We start from the raw sequence: 16,476 nt of genomic DNA on the forward strand, positions 1-16,476 counted from the left end.
GCTCAAAGGCAGACATGCCAAAATGTCTACTTAAACAATGGGAATGTCCAGTTCTCCCAGTTCAGGTTTTTTCTAATTTGTTTTAGTTGCAACAGTGAGAAGCTGCTGCAGTGCAGAGAAAGGTTTCAAGCTTCAGCAGACGATTCTTGACTGGCTTTTCTCTCTAAGAAATCTCTCCTGCCTGTAAGAACCTGCATTTGAACTCACCTTTTGCCAAGGGGTGTGTTTATGGGATGTTACAGGAATTGGAACAGCCTCTTAGTTAAGCTGCTGCGTCGATCAGTTAAGTTTTCCAAAAGTCAAGTTATTCTAAATTCCATTTTTTAAATTCGTATTTCAACTGTTGTGTTTAAATAAAATGTTTCGCTTAAAGCCAGTGATTTAATTAGCTGCATCAAACCTGGAATATCCAATCACATCTGCCTTTAAAATAAGAAAAAGTTAGGATCCAGACTACCTTCTTAAAATATTTTGAGGGGATCTGGCCTGGTACATAACAAGAGAAACACTAAAACCAGGTCCTATAATTTGACCCAGTGATTCAGCCAGACCTAAAGATCTATGTCATTATTTTAATGACATTACCTTCTTTCAAATTAAAATGGGCTGACTGGCTATCCACTGCATTGCCTTTACAGAGACTTTGCTGTACACAAAATGGTTGCAAGTGCTTGCATAGCAATGACTGCACCTCAAAGTGATTTGTTACGTGTGAAGTGCTTTGGGTGTAACTCATTGCTTTACAAATTGATACCTTTTCTTTCCCACTGTTATTATACTGCAACTAAATTACTTCAGTGATAGGACAGGCCTCAGCATAAAAAGTGCCCAGGATTGGGAATGTGTGGGTTAGACAAGATGTAGTTTTCATACAAATTTGGATCATTCCACATGTGGTCCTTCCAACTCATCAACAGTAGACAACTGTAAGGTCAAATATAAATCTCACATTTCCATGGTAATCTTGTACAATATATCACTGACTATTAACACTGAATCAAGACAACACAAATGTATGTCACAAGTAATTAAAATTTTATTTACATTTTAGAATTTACAATTTTATAAAGGATGAATTAACAGAGAGATCTGGGTCATATGTACACAAGTCTTTGAAAGTGAAGGGTAGATGGAGAAGACTGCTAGGAAAAGCACATGGGGTCCTTTATGAATGAGGCAGAGCATACAAAAGCAAAGTTACACTGAAACCTTTAGAAAACACTGGCTCGTCTCAACTCAAATGCTGTGATCAACACCACAGATTATGAAGATGTCAAAGCCTTGGAAAGAGTGCAGAAGTTTACGAGAAAGAGATGAGGAACTTCAGTTATGTGGAGAGACTAAAGAAGCTGGGTCTGTTCTTAAGTTGAGAAGGTTAAGAAAAAAGCTAAATATCGCAGATGCTGACAATCTGAAATCAAACACGAAATGCTGGAAATACTCAGGTGGTCAGGTAACACGTGCCATGAGAAACAAAGTTGGCATTTCTGGTCAAGGTGACCTTGCATCTCTCACACAGATTAACAGATTTGAAAGAGGTGGTTCAAAACCATGGAAGCTTTTGCTAAAGTCATTAGGATAAACTATTCTTCGTGGCAGAAAGGTTAATAACTGAAGGACACACATTTAAGGTGATTTACAAGAGAATTAGGTGACACAGGGGCAGCTTCAAGAGGGAATTAGATAAATACTTGACAGAAAAATTATCAAGTCTCAGCAGAAAGAGCAAGAGAGTAGAATTAATTGAGTAGCTCCATCAAGCAGCTCATACCGGTGTGATGAACAGAAACACAAATCTTATCCCAAACTTTGAATAGAAACACCATCGACTGGGTTGTGTACTTCTGAGATTTTAAACACACTTCACCGATGGTCCTAAAAAGCCTCTGAATTCAATAGTCTGGGATGCATTTAAACCCAGGTATTAAAAGTGAAAGGATGTGATACGCCAAATCATCCCCAGCTTCTCTACAATTTGTTTTTAAGGAAACATCAAAATTACAATGTAGAAACAGTCAACACTGCAAAATACAGAGCAAATTCCTGCAAATGTAATGTTAACACATGTAAGTACTCCTGCTATTTTCCAAGTATTTATGAACAATAACACCTCTATTTTTTTCTGCAAAGTAACACCTATTTCAATGCAGACACCAGAAAAATATTTACATTTTGCAAGGTGTATGGCACAAACCTAGCTTTTATGTTAAATAGGAAGAAATCTGCAAATCAACTTACATGCAGCATGGAAAAGCAAAACAATTTTCAATGAAATATGAAGTGGTCACCCATTTTCTTTACCTACATCTGCTTTAGTCAAACACTGGGCATTTTCGTTGTCACACTGAGATCACTGTACAAAGAGAAATTACAAGGTCTTATGTCAAAATATATATAAAAATACTTTTTTTAAAAAGCAAATATTTGAAAGTTTCTGGAAATAATTTAAAAGAAAAAAGTCTCACATTTTGACTTTTATTTTTATATACACACACACCCAACCAACTACTTCAAGCAACCACTAGAAAACTTCAAAATGGCTACCTAAATGAGAAAGCAGGGAGAAATGTGATTTTATTTCTAAAATAGGAATTTTAAAATTGATTCATGGCAGCAGTTTTTTCCTACTGTTACCATCACTACCGACTCTTCTTAGGGTAGTTCCAGGGCACATTTGATGCCTCATCAAAGTGGTCATATTCCTTATTTAGGACTAGACTGGGTGCTCGGTCCGAGGTTTTGACTATGTTGGATATTACAGATGTTTTTGCACAGCATTTTTCACAGGCACCACTGAACAGTGATGAAAAATTAAAGCTGTTTTGCTCCTCTCTAAAGTCTGGAGGTACAAAGATACAGCCACTACTGGTTAAAACGCAGCAGAGACAAGGAATGAAACATGGGTGCTCAGGTCTGCACTGCTCACAAAGATGCAACTTTACTCTTCAGGCAACTGGGAACACCAACTAGTTAGGCACACAGAACATCATACTGGGAAAATGTAAATTGTATGTTCACTTAAATCAAAATTCTGACAATACATCCAGAAATACCCTTTTGCTTTTCCATTTGCCGGTTTTGACAAACATGGTTCAGATTTGAGGCACCATTCTCACTTAGGGTGACTGAAGATAATCCATATTTAATACTCAATAATTTTCACTTTTGGTTGCCGACTAACCAGTTGTGCACTTTCACTTTTCTTTCCCCACATGCTGTCCCAATATAAAATAAAAGAAAAAATTATTTCGAGGTGTGGGAAATTTTGACATTTTAAATTATAAATGAAACAGAATCGCGAAATGCCTTTTCAGGTGTTTAGATAAATACTTAAAAAATGAAAGACAAACCATGGAATAGGGAACAAATGAAACAAGAGATTAGAGCAGGTGGCACACCTGGAGAAAACGACTGGGGCAGATTTACGGGACTGTTTAGCCTGATTTTCTGCTGTAACGTTTTGCTTTTACAATTCTGTTTCATGCCTGAACTTAGCCACAGTGAATAAACACAGAGCAACTAAAAAAACCAAGGCACCTCTGCAAGCTTGCAAACCCATTGAACTGTGCACGAAATGCTATCTGACATACACTGGTGCTAAAAATCGTAGCTTTTATCTGTCTCAATACCAATAACCCAGTGCTGGAAAAGACAATATCAGTGAAAGCTCTTATAGTTGAAAACTGCAGTTTAATAAAAACTGTCATTCATCAATGACAGGACTTAATTTCATACTTTGCAAACATTTTTCAATCATGAATTAAATTATGTTTTCCTAATACTGTCAATGCAATTGTCAAATTTCATTAATATTTTAAAATTGTACCTGACGCTGTCTTCAGTTTTAAAGTCATCAAATCTTGTACCTTCATTAAAGAAACTGCCACAATCCACAGAATGAAACAGTCTTTAAAAGGTATTTCCCATACAAAATACAAATGCTTTAAGCAATGAAAAAGTGGGTGGATTCTCAGTCTTTGCTGAGCACACAAACCTCATCAGGGCTGTAACTGGGTTTGTTCCAACACTAATGGCCTAAGTAGGGAATCGTGGGCCTGGGTGTCAGTTACCATTCACCTTCTGCTTTCATCTGGAAACTGCAACTACACAGGATATTAAGCAAGGACAGGGCTAGGCTTTGGAACAATGCCCTTCAAAGAACCTGCTGGCATTCATTGTCATGACATATAGAATACAGCTACTTAGGTGCAACCTTTGTGGGTAGCTGGTGCTTGTATTACCCAAATACGAGTCAGTGCTTTGAGGACTGGAGGAATGGTGAGGGCTGATTACCAGTAAAGATATAAAAGTACAGACTGGACAAGAGATTTTGAGCTAAGGCCAATAGTAAGAGGAAAGGAAATACTTGAGGTTAGTCTTGCACTGGCAGAGACAAGAACTGCTCTAGGAGAATGGGGTGAATTTTAACTTTTGAGCCTGGATGGAAGACTGGCAATATGCATTGTCTGGTCATTAACGCACTGACAATTTATTTCCCTTCACTTCAGCTCACAAAAGGAATCAAGTGGGGCATAGAAGAAATATCCCATCAGTAATTGCAAGTCTTTCACCCATGCTCACAGCATAAAAAGCATCAATGTGAATATTATAACCTATTAGATTCTGGTGGCAGAGCTTTCACAGCTGTTCAGTACATTCAGCAGTCACCCTTGCACTATTGATAAACTGCCACTGATCATGCATTTGCTATCATCAAACAAAATCATTACCAATTGAACAAAATGCCAATGAGTCTTTATTTGGCAATTTCTTTGGTAAAACTGGAGGGCAAAAGGATAACACTCTTCCCATCATCTGAACCACTGGTGAGATCTGAACAATTCACTAATTACTCTAGACCCCAAGTTTAATTTTCAACATTTGCTTTGAAATGCACAGCAGTTTGTCCAGTTAGGCCATGATCTTAAATATTTGGCTTATAAGAAATATCTGTGGCATTTGCTAAAATCTGGTGTTAGAACAACAGTGAAACAAAGTTTCAGTTTTATATTAATACTGCCCAATGTTAATGCTTTATCATTGAAGCTAATGCGCAGGGTCAAGGCTGGGTTAAACACTAGCCTATGCTTGTCATGATCTGGTTGCATGGGTGATATAGATGCTTTAAAGATGCTTCACTATTCCACTGAAAGTACATCAATTTTTGGGGGGGGGGGGGGAGCGAGCAAGAACCTTCCCCAACAATAATGTGAAATCAGACAATATGCACTTACATTTTTCAATTAAGCACTGTTATGTTTTAGTTCTGATCTTTTTTGAACTGGAGAGCACAAAGAGGTATTACCATGAATTTTAGACAATGCATAGCAGACAGTATTCTATGTCATGTTTCTCTCCCTCCTTTTAAGAATAGTGCCTGCATATAATTAAGTATGGTCTCCTGGTGACAGCAACGAACCATCTATCATCAGGACAAAAGGGAGAACATTTATCTTTCACTGGTTATTCAATGGATACAAAGTTATGTCAAAGGTAATAGGTATCTGGGAAATCAGTTAAAATGTTTGGCTGGTTCAGTTTTCTGATAACTAGCAAAAGCTTTTGTTTCAACCTAATGGTGCATAGGCATGCAAACTCCTATACCGCCCAACTCACAACATTAAACTGGGAGGAAGTAGGAAACAGTTCCAAGACAAAAATCTCATACTGAATTTGACAGATGACCAAGAAATGACAAAACTTCTTTCAATTGAACTAAATCATCAGCTTCAAAGTGTTAATACAAACGATAGTATATATTCTTACTCTTCACCAAACTGAAAAAAAGGCTGCAGCACAGCCTGTGCATTCAAAGCAATGCAAAACCTTTGCCTTCAAAATAGATTACAAGAAGCTTTAGAAACTGTTTTAAAAAATGATTTGAATTAACACATGAAACAATTCTGAAGTTAAGAGATTAATAAATAGTTAAAAATAAAGTATGTTAAAAGCATCTTAGGTTTTTATATAAAAGAATCTGGGCCTTGCAAATAGTTAAATACAATCTTTGTACGTGGCATGGGAGACAAGGAGAAAGTATTTGCATGGTCATCTTAGTCATTTGAAAAATATGAGAGACTTAGCACACAAGGCCTCAGTCTCCTTTCAATTTTAAAGTATATTTCAGTCAGTAAAACAGCTGTAAAAATGTAGGAACCAAACACAAAGAGGAGATTAGGAGCAATTAGTGAAGAATTGCTAAGTTTTTTTGGGCCCAAACTTTTGTTTTGGGCCAGGAAGTCTCCATACAAAAACCCCAATATTTGGGTGGATTTTGCCCCCTTAAAAGACTGATAAGCAAGGGAAGACAAAATAATTTTCATGTAAGACTTAACAAAACCCAATCTCTCAAAAATATACAATATGTTACATTTCACATACACTGTTTGATAAATGGTTGCTGACATTAAAAAAATGACAAGCTTAACACCACTGAGGCATCTGCCAGATTCTCAGCAAGTTATTAGCTTAAAGTCAAGAATCTCATGTAATCAGCAATAAAATACTATTGTCACACAATAGACAGCCTTGCTTTAAAAACAATGCACTTCAATTCAGTTTCCAATCAGAGCCACATTCATAAGGTCATCATCATCTCCAAACAAGAATGCTGGGCTAGGGCGAGACGACCTTTCAGAGTTCAGGGATGTGCTCCCTGCCATATTTAAGGATTGGTCAGTTGAAATAGGAGACTTTGACCAACTTTCTGGCTTGATGCTGGAGTGAGATTTTTTCTTCTCCCTGTCTCTATCGCGGTCTCGGTCCCTGTCACGATCCTTATCCTTGCCTTTCTTCTTCTCCTTTTTGTGCTTTTTATGCTTTTCTAAGTTGTACTCGGGGAGCGGTCGGACATCGTCATCTGAACTCGGACTGTTCTGGTGGGACTTCTCAGCAAAGGATGATCCTGATTCGCTGCCACTATCTCCCCCTTGGGGGGTGTAAGCAGGAGATTTGCTGTAACTTGGTGAACAGCGTTCATGTTTCGGCGTTGAACCACTGAACAACGGTGAACCATAGTTTTTTGCACCAGATATCTGTGGTCTCAAACCATCACCACTACCGTCACTTGGCTTCTGCAAGGTAACTTTGGCCTTAATGCTTGGAGAACCACCATCATGCTTGCTAATGATAATTTTTGCCACACCAGTACCACCACCATTCTTGGAGTCAGATGATTTCTTTCCACCATCACCTGAACTGCCTGAGACAGACACTTTGGATTTTCCATCTTTGTCACTTTTCTCTCGCTTTCCCTGGTAATCTGCAGGGGACATATTGTGTTTGGATGGCATGCTATGAGTAGAAGACATTGTTGCCGTACTCACTTGACCATCTGCACAGTCTTCTGAACCCGAACCACCTATACCACCCACACCATGTTTCAACTTGTCAATCACTGCAGTCAAGGATGGCTTCTTGGTGCGACTTGGAGATTTTCCTTTAATTAAGTTTCCGTGAGCATTCTGAGATGAGGACATTGAGGAAGCTGAGGAAGAGGAGGAAGAGGAGGAGGAGGTTGGAGGCTTCTGGTTCAAAGAACTTGAGGATGCCATACCAGAAGACTGTTTCATACTTGAACTGGAACTAGAACCTGACATGTGAGAACTCCCTGAGACAGAACTTACTGGAGATTTTGCCTTTGTAGGCGGGGTCCCAGGGATGGGCTTCAATGGTGATGAAAGTTTGTCTGAGTTACCTGAAGGTCTCGAATGGGAAGGAGACACATTGGGCTTTCCTCCAGATGGATTAACCAAGGAGGATGACGACTTAACTTGCGGTTTCATTTTATTACTACCACTGTTGCTGGAACTCAAACTATTACTACTGCTTAACCCATGCTTGGTGACTGGAGAAGAGCTGGGTTTTCCCATGGACTGAGAAGAACTCTTAGACTGGCTTGAGCTGGTACTGCTTTGGCCTGGATAAAGACTGCTGCTCATTTTCGAGCTGGAAGAGCCTTCCGATTTGTTGCTTTTCACTTTGCTGGAGGAAGAGGAAGTTGAGGAATGCGAGTGGTGACTTTTACTGCTGGATGAAGAGCCTGACCCAAACTGACTATGTGAGGACGATTTGCCAACCATCTCTTTGCGAATCTGAATTGTAATTTTTGGAATTGGAGGGGTGGCCCCACTAGGTGGTGTCTGTGACCGGCTGGAGCTTCCAGGTGACTTAGAGCCAGTGGTGCTAGCTGGCGGAGTGAAAGGACGACTTGATACACTATGAGAGGGAGATTTACTTTCGGAGTCAGTTTTCTTGCGTTTTGGAGGCTTTTCTTTGCTTTTCCCTTCATTCGATGGTGTCCTGGTGCGTTTCCCAGGCTTTCCATCCGTACCCATCCCTGATAAACTGCTATTGCTGCTACCATTTCCCTCCTTAGAAGATCGCTGCTTTTGAGATTTATCCATTTTTCCTACCTCCACAGTGCTCAACAAAGGGCTCTGATTCCCACTGTGTTCCATCCCATCGGATGGCCCTAAAGACTTGCTGCCACTTGTAAACATACTGAAATCCACCATGTCCGTATGGCTACTTCCTTTGGAGCGATCTCCAGCATCACTACTCATTGCATGCACATTAATCGAGTCAAGTGCTTGTGACGGAAAGCTCTTTGTGTCCTCGCCATCTCCACCCTGGCTGCTCTCATCAAAGTAGCCACTCACAAAATTGTTCCCACTTTGATTATCTAATAAAAAATCTACTCCATCGGGAAAAAACTGATTTGAAGAGTCACTGGTTGGAGTAGCAGTAGCATCTGCTATTAAATCTGCAGGATCGGTGTACGTGTTCTCATTGCTTTCACCTTGAAAAACATCTGCATCAAATGTACTATTTACAGCAGAATGAGAAGAGCTCGAAGAATCACGGACTGGTGTCCCAATGGACTGGCAATTGTCCCCTGTGCTGGCCAGTTTCGCAGTCTGTTCTGCTATGTCAGACAGAATCTCAGTGACGTCTGCTCCAATGCTGTCTGTGCTGGGTAGGCGCACCATTCTCGGCATACTGGATTGCTGAGAATGCACAACCGTGGGAGGATAGGTAGTAGGTGGTGTGTTACATTGACTGGGGGCAGGGGTGATGTGCGGAGTGTCCAAAGAATCTCCCGCCAAGTTTACATCAAAGACACTGTTTGGAGCATCAAAGTCCATGGAGATGAGCTCTCTCTGAAAGTCCTCCTCGGTCTGTTGCTGCTTGGGCTTATCTGTCTGTGACCTTGTCCTCTTTTTTTTCTGTTTTGTGCTGCCTGAAGCCACATCAATTCTAGGAGAGCTTGATGAAGAATTCTGCCTCTCCAAAGGACTACTATTATACAGTGTAGAGAAATCCTGACTTGGGTTGTCCTTAAGTAAGTTCATGAGCATGGGGTGATTCTTGGTATTACTTGCAGGGGAAGATACTGGTGGTGGCGTATGGCCTGGTGGCGTAGGACTTGAACCAATGGATGAACCAACACTCCCTGTAATTTGCAGTAAACTAGTCAGAATGGGGTTCTGATTTACTTTAAAAGAATCCTCCACATGCCCTGACTCATGCCTTTCTTTCACTCCCATGTTTCCTAAATTGAAGATGTTGGTAATGGGCCCAGGAAAGGTGCTTGTTGGAGTCGTGGTGCCACTAGCTGGGTTGTTGCCCAGTTGTGTGCTGTAGCCAGGACTGGTGGCTGGTGGTGGATTCCTTTTCAGCATGTCCTCGACTGTCTCCGCAATGAGGGGTAAGGCCGGAGTGTCTGCTTGGATGGTCTCAGCCTTTCGACGGATTGCTCGCATCGTCACTGGGATGGACATACATCTGTAAAACACATGTGATTTCAGTAATATCACCCAAGTTTACTTCTATGAAACTGAACTGATCAGCTTGATCTCAAAGTGAAATCAGTAAAATGAAAAGCATCCTTGTGTGTAGCTTCTTTATTAGAAATGTTAACAAATATGAACAAATGAATGCCACATCCATTCTAAACTACACTTTTTAGATTAGATTAGATTACTTACAGTGTGGAAACAGGCCCTTCGGCCCAACAAGTCCACACCGCCCCGCCGAAGCGCAACCCACCCATACCCCTACATTTACCCCTTACCTAACACTACGGGCAATTTAGCATGGCCAATTCTCCTGACCTGCACATCTTTGGACTGTGGGAGGAAACCGGAGCACCCGGAGGAAACCCACGCAGACACAGGGAGAATGTGCAAACTCCACACAGACAGTCGCCTGAGGTGGGAATTGAACCCAGGTCTCTGGCGCTGTGAGGCGGCAGTGCTAACCACTGTGCCACCGTGCCGCCCTTAATATAACAAAGGAGAAAAACCTATTCAAGCCCATAAAAAAAAGGGGAGGTGTTGCAGCACTCAACTAATTCCAAGTTTTTTGTCTCCACTGCCATGTCAGTATGTTCCCACATGAATGAAAGCAATTCCACATATGACTCCATGTACAACAACAATCTGACAACAATCATTATGCTTTTCGCTTCTTTGTCCCACATTTGTAGCCTTAAAAGTAGCACTCTATATTGATCTCTTCTCAACCCTTAACATCCAAAAAGCTGCCATTTTTAAAAATTATAACTACTACAAGACCGACTAGAAATAAAAACGAAGCAATACAAGTTGAATGTCTCAAATCTGGCTATGCAAAAACTGGAGTGGCCTGTAAACCATACACTATAAGCTGCCACACATCAATCTTAATTAGGAAATGCATAAAATAATTTGACTAAATGATGTATTGGTCCATTTATCAGGTTCATCCACTGGCTTCTCCAAATGTTCTGAGTGACCCTCGACCCCACCTGATGCGCCTTATCATGTCAGTCCTTTGAATTCAGCACACCCTTAGCCTAACCTATTTTATTATTTTCTCCAAACTTTATTTCTTCACTATTGCACATTCCCTTTTTAAGCTTTCATATAATTTTATGTGTCTCCTACTAACTGAAGTAAGGTTCTAATTTTCTTCTCCCAAAAAGGCAAGGTTTTAAATCCAGCATGGACTCAGTTCTGAGGTTTCCAGTTTTGAGGCAATGTACCTGGAGCTTTTGTTTTATTGAAACAGGTTGCTACTTGTTTCTAGTGTTTTTCTCCATCCTTTGCAGAAGGTAATAATGTGACAGGACATTGTTAGATATTCACTGGCAACTCCACAAGCGGTCAGACCCCAACTGAGAGATTAATCAGTATGAACAGGTTACTCAGCTACGAATGGTGCCATAACCTGCCCTAAATCTTTTCTCACCTAAAGTCCAACACAGTGAACTTTTCCGCAGAAATAACAGGAAAGTGATTGGGGTTGAACATCTTGGCTAAATCTTCCTCTCGAAACCAGGATGCTAATTTAAAATCTAACCCGTGATCTTCTGTTCTCTAAGCGCGAGTATGAAACCAAGGAGTGACTCATCCAACTAGACTGCTGGAGAATGTGATCATCGAAACTCTGGTATTAACCTTAGAATGCTAATAAAGATGGAATTTGAGTAAATCGGTATCTGCAAATCAGTACATTCTGCCCTGAATCCTCCTTTTTCTGGAGTGCATTCAATATAGAGAAGACCCTTACCGCTGTACAACTCTGGTAATGAAGTCATCAGTACAGATGAGGGCATCAGAGAGTCCTTTATAGAGCTTACAGCTCACTTGTCTTGAGTCCAGTACATCCATCACAACTAGTAAAATAAACAGCAATGAAAACTAAAACCGAGGAGCTACACTAGGAAACACAACTAAGCACTGATTACTCTTTGAGGGTTTACATTGATTGTTTAGAACAGAAGTGATATTTAGAAATAATTGAACGAGATGTTGGGTGTTGCTGGAAAAAAAAGGAACAGCATTGAAGCTTTTCATTTTATACTCATTAGGACTGATGCAAAAATCCCAAAATTCAAAGGGAGTAACATTTTATGCTGCACCAAGAAATGGTTCTTTGTGGTTGCCAAACCAGCTGATTAGTCAAGGTATTGCCATGGATTTTGCGCCAGTGAGCTACTGGTCCTCACACATTGGTTGAATTCAACAAAGATACAATGCCTGCACATGTTCATTTTTTCCTGCAACTCGACTTGTCAATCAAACAATCAGCACTCTTTTCACAAGCAATCTCAGAAAGAAGTCACACTGTAAGTTATGATCTTGAATACAGTCCTGAAAATATGGTGGAAGCAGATTAACTAATAACATTCGGAAGGGGGCTTGATAAATGCTTGAGGGGGATAAATTTGCAAGGCCACAGGGAACAGCAGGAACAGAAATCAGTTGAATTCTATTTTAAAGAGCAGGCACAGGTACATCAGTTGCAAAGAACTCCAATGTGCCATCAGATTCCATGGACCTAAAGGGCTAGCCAGATGGTTACATTTTAAGTGCACCGGCCAGTGTGAACTGAACAGTAAGATCTCACGTTGAATAGTTAACCTGTGCTTAGTGGGCTCAGACATAATACCCACCATAGGTGAACAAAGGATTGCACCTTGGTTAGGCTTATACATGAAAGATGATTATTTGGACAAGATACTGGAGTATATTGCCTGTACAATCTGTAGCTCAGCACCAATTAGAGGCGACAAATTCAGAGAAAAAACACACTGGAGAAACTGAGTTCTCTTGTTGCTCTTGTCTCTGTTCATTTTATGATCAGTTACAAAAAGCGATGCTTCAGAACTCTGTTCAAGCATTGAAAACATTACATTCCAGGGCGTTACGTATGAACACAAACTACTCAAAAGATATGAATCAGTAAGGCAACATACCACAGACAAGGGAGTCATTGACTGGGTGCTGGAAAGACAGGCTGAAGCTGGTATCAGTCAGTGGACACACCTCAAATTGCAAACGTCCAGGTAAATCTGCAATTAAAGGTTTAACACAAAATGACAAGAAAACTGTACAGGAAAGGAATAAACTTCGCTCTAAGATGATACATTTTACAACTACTCTGTTTAATGATTGGAAGATAAGTGTTACCTTTCTTCACTGATTCAACAAGATATTTTCCTCTTTCTGTTGCTAACAAATTAACATGGGATGTATCACCCAGTTCATAGTCACCATTAGCTAATAGGAGTTTTTCGAATTATGGAATTCTTTGGGGATGAATACTGAAAGAAATGCTCCCCTATCTCCGTTCTATAAAATAAACCTTAAGCTTTCAAAACTTTCATAACTAACGTCTCTAATTCTAGTAACTTTATGACTTAAACATTCACTATATTGTGAATTGCATACAGTATTCCAACTATGCACTAAACAAATTCTTTCTTACTTATTTTGATATCAATCAGCTCCAAGCACAATGACTTCAGATCTCACCATGGCAAGTTACGAGATTGACTTCAACAAATTGAATAATTGTTAGCAAGTACCAGAACAATGATCGCGATAGCAGCCAGATTGTTATAAAAGCACAACTAGTTCACACATGTCCTTCAGCCTTTGCAAGTTGCTGGCTAATACCTGACTGCTGTCTCACAGGGTAATTGATTTTTAATTGAACCCTTTGGGTTGTATTAACAATTACCCAGCAATTCAGGAACAAGGTCAGCCATTTCTTCAGGGCAAACTGAGATGAACCACAATTGTGCCCACATTATGCCACCTACTGGTTGATAACAATTTAGAGAAGAAAAATCAAGAATTTGAACCTTTTGATAGATGCCATCTGGGCACAATGTTAGTATATATCCTTAACAATAAATTATACAACCTGGAAGGGTCTCTGGAAAGGTATACTGTCTGCAGCAAAAAAAGGGAACAGCGAGTGGAAAACCTGATTAAGCTGGATAAGTGAACTCATTTTTCTGGCAGGATCTCAGACTGACCTGAAGTGGCCTGGCTGGAAATGAGCCACATTTTTGTTAAAATATTAATGGACTGATTTCTGCCAGCTTATACAGAGTGGTCACTCACCTATTTGGAATGGGCCCAAGGAAACAGCACCATAGCAATGGCATTGTTAAATGGCTTTTCAATATTATATTCCATTTTGTGCTCAAATTGCTTTCTAGCATTAATCACTGAGGCATGAAAGAAAATTGATAATGACAAACCTCCTTAAAACACTTGGCATCTTGAATGCAGTATACTGGAAAACACTTTCCTTAAATTTATTAATCATTTGCAGATGTGAGCATCACTAGCTAAGCCAGCATTTGTTGCCAGTTAAGATTATTGACAACAGCAGAGCAAGGTGGCACAATGACGATACACTTGCAAGAACATAAGTGCTGCAGCGCCATGTCATAAAAAAGTTAAGGAATAGTACCTGTCTGTCACACATAGGACACTGGCCATACATTCACAGGGCAGGTCAACCTCAATCAGTCAACTATTTTGGCATTTTCAGCAAGCACTATATATTTAACTTCGTGAGGTGTCTTTTACAGATACTAAAAATGTGATTGGTTTAGAAATCAGCTAGCTCTGTTGGACGGATAGCTGGTTTGCAATGCAGAGTGATGCCAACAAACTGGGTTCAATTCGTGCACCCATTCAGGTTTTGGTGAATGGTTCTCCTTCTCAATCTCTCTCCTTGCTTGAGGCATGGTGACCCTCAGGTTAAACCACCATCAGGAATTTCTCCCCAATGAGACAGCAGCCCTCTGGTCTGGTAAGATCATGAAGGCTTTATGCTTACCTTTCACTAAAGATTATTACAGTTTAGTGAGATTAGTTGAAAGAACTGTATCCATCTAAAATATCATCCAAGATGCACAGAATAGCAGCTGGTTTTCTTAACATTGTCTAAGTTATTGTCAGTGTGCCCATTCCAGTGGCATCACTGACAAAAAACTTGGCTGTGATTCACTCCTTCTAAATCATGGAATCTCACCAAATCACACCAATATCAGTAACAATCTCACAGCAGTTAACTGTCCTGGGGAACACAGAACAATTTAAATTTACAGCCCTACACCTTCCTATGGAGTCCTTTGGATACTACAGATAAGGGAAACATCATAACTACCTGGTAATAGATGGATTTGACTAATCTTTCGATTAAAAATTGAATTCCATAACTTTTTTTTTTGAGACTCTCATACATTTAAAATCCTTCCTTCAATAAATTGCAGCCTGCTACAGAGGCAAGGAGTGATTTCTACAAATATGCAAGACTTACGCTAGGCTCTCCCTGTTCAGGAAAATTGGCATGCCACCAATTTAAAAGCTTCAATTTGCAAAGTTAGCATATGCCAAAGTGGCTATGGGCTATTTGCAAAACAGAAGAGAATCATGTTGGGGCAATGTTAACTTCATGTTATGCAATAATACTGTTCTGATTCCCTCTGACATTACAGGTTTTTTTAATTAATTCATGCGGCATGGACATCACTGGCAGGACAGAATGCTGCCCGATTTTGATGTCCTTGAGAAAGTGTTGGCGAGCTGCCTTCTTGAACCGCTGCAATCCACATACTGTAGGTTGACACACAATGCCCTTCAGGAGAGAATTCCAGTATTTTGCCCCAGCAATAATGAGGAACAGTGATGTGTTTCAGTCAGGATGGGGAGGGACTTGGAGGGGAACTTCAAGGTGATGGTGTTACCACATATCTACTGCTCTCGTCCGTTTGGTTGGAAATGATCGTGGATTTGGAAGGAGCTGTCTAAGAACCTTCAGCGAATTTCTGCAGTCCATGTTGTAGATAGCACACACTGCTGTTACGGAGCATTAGGGGTGAAGGGAGTGGAAGATTTTATTGGTGGCAATCAAGCTGGTTGCTTTGTCCTGGATGGTGTCGAGTTTACAGCCGCACACCACACCCATCCTGGCAAGTGGTGAGTACTCTATCACACTCCTGACTTGTACCTTGTATATGGTGGGCAGGTGTTAGGGAATCAGAAGGTGAATTACCCGCCACAGTATTTCTAGCTTCTGACCTGCTCTTATTTATGTGACTAGCCCAGTTGAGTTTCTGGCTAAGGTAATCCCCAATTGCTGATAGTAGGGGATTCAGTGATGGTAACACCGTTGAATGTAAAAGGGCATCGGTTAGATTGTCTCTTATTGGAGATGGTCAATGCATGACATTTGTGTGTGCTTGTTACTGAGAATGTTGGTAGCCTTACATCTGCTAAGATTTGCAGGAAAGCACTCTACCATGGAGGGGGGCCCATTTGCTCATAAGAATTGGGGACATCTGTTCTTAGTGTCAATGGATCGGTGTAAATGAGGTGATAACATTTGTTCACTTGTGGAATCTTTGGCAGTGCTTCCTTCTCACACTGGATGCGCACATATTTCACTGTGGACGGGTCAGTTAATTAAATTGCTGGGTTATATCAAAGACTCTTAACAAAACTCATACTCAATAGGAGAACAACCTGTAATTTAATAAGCAGAGTGGAATATGCACATAATTGAAGAATCCTGATACATTTTCATGCATACCACACTGAGCAGATTTGAATTTATGAAGCTCAGCTCCCTCATCTTGACTGTGCTGGGAAGTGAATGTCTCATTACCCTTACAGGCTAGGAAAACAT

The 16,476-nt window shown here is 40.3% G+C and overlaps 1 protein-coding gene across 1 annotated transcript in view; it reads right to left on the bottom strand.

The window, feature by feature from the left end:
• Positions 1-1,014: 1,014 nt before the first annotated feature.
• The window catches only part of med1 (mediator complex subunit 1), a 51,684-nt gene continuing 36,222 nt past the window's right edge, over positions 1,015-16,476 (bottom strand). Inside the window, exons 15-17 of the mRNA XM_072561381.1 lie at positions 12,743-12,838; positions 11,554-11,659; positions 1,015-9,786 (exon numbers count right to left, since the gene is read on the bottom strand). Of these exons, the coding sequence (XP_072417482.1) occupies positions 6,555-9,786; positions 11,554-11,659; positions 12,743-12,838 (3,434 nt within the window). The 3' untranslated portion in view covers positions 1,015-6,554. The remainder of the gene's footprint in view (positions 9,787-11,553; positions 11,660-12,742; positions 12,839-16,476) is intronic.

This window comes from Chiloscyllium punctatum, chromosome 42 (genome assembly GCF_047496795.1).
Source record: "Chiloscyllium punctatum isolate Juve2018m chromosome 42, sChiPun1.3, whole genome shotgun sequence".
Taxonomy (NCBI): domain Eukaryota; kingdom Metazoa; phylum Chordata; class Chondrichthyes; order Orectolobiformes; family Hemiscylliidae; genus Chiloscyllium; species Chiloscyllium punctatum.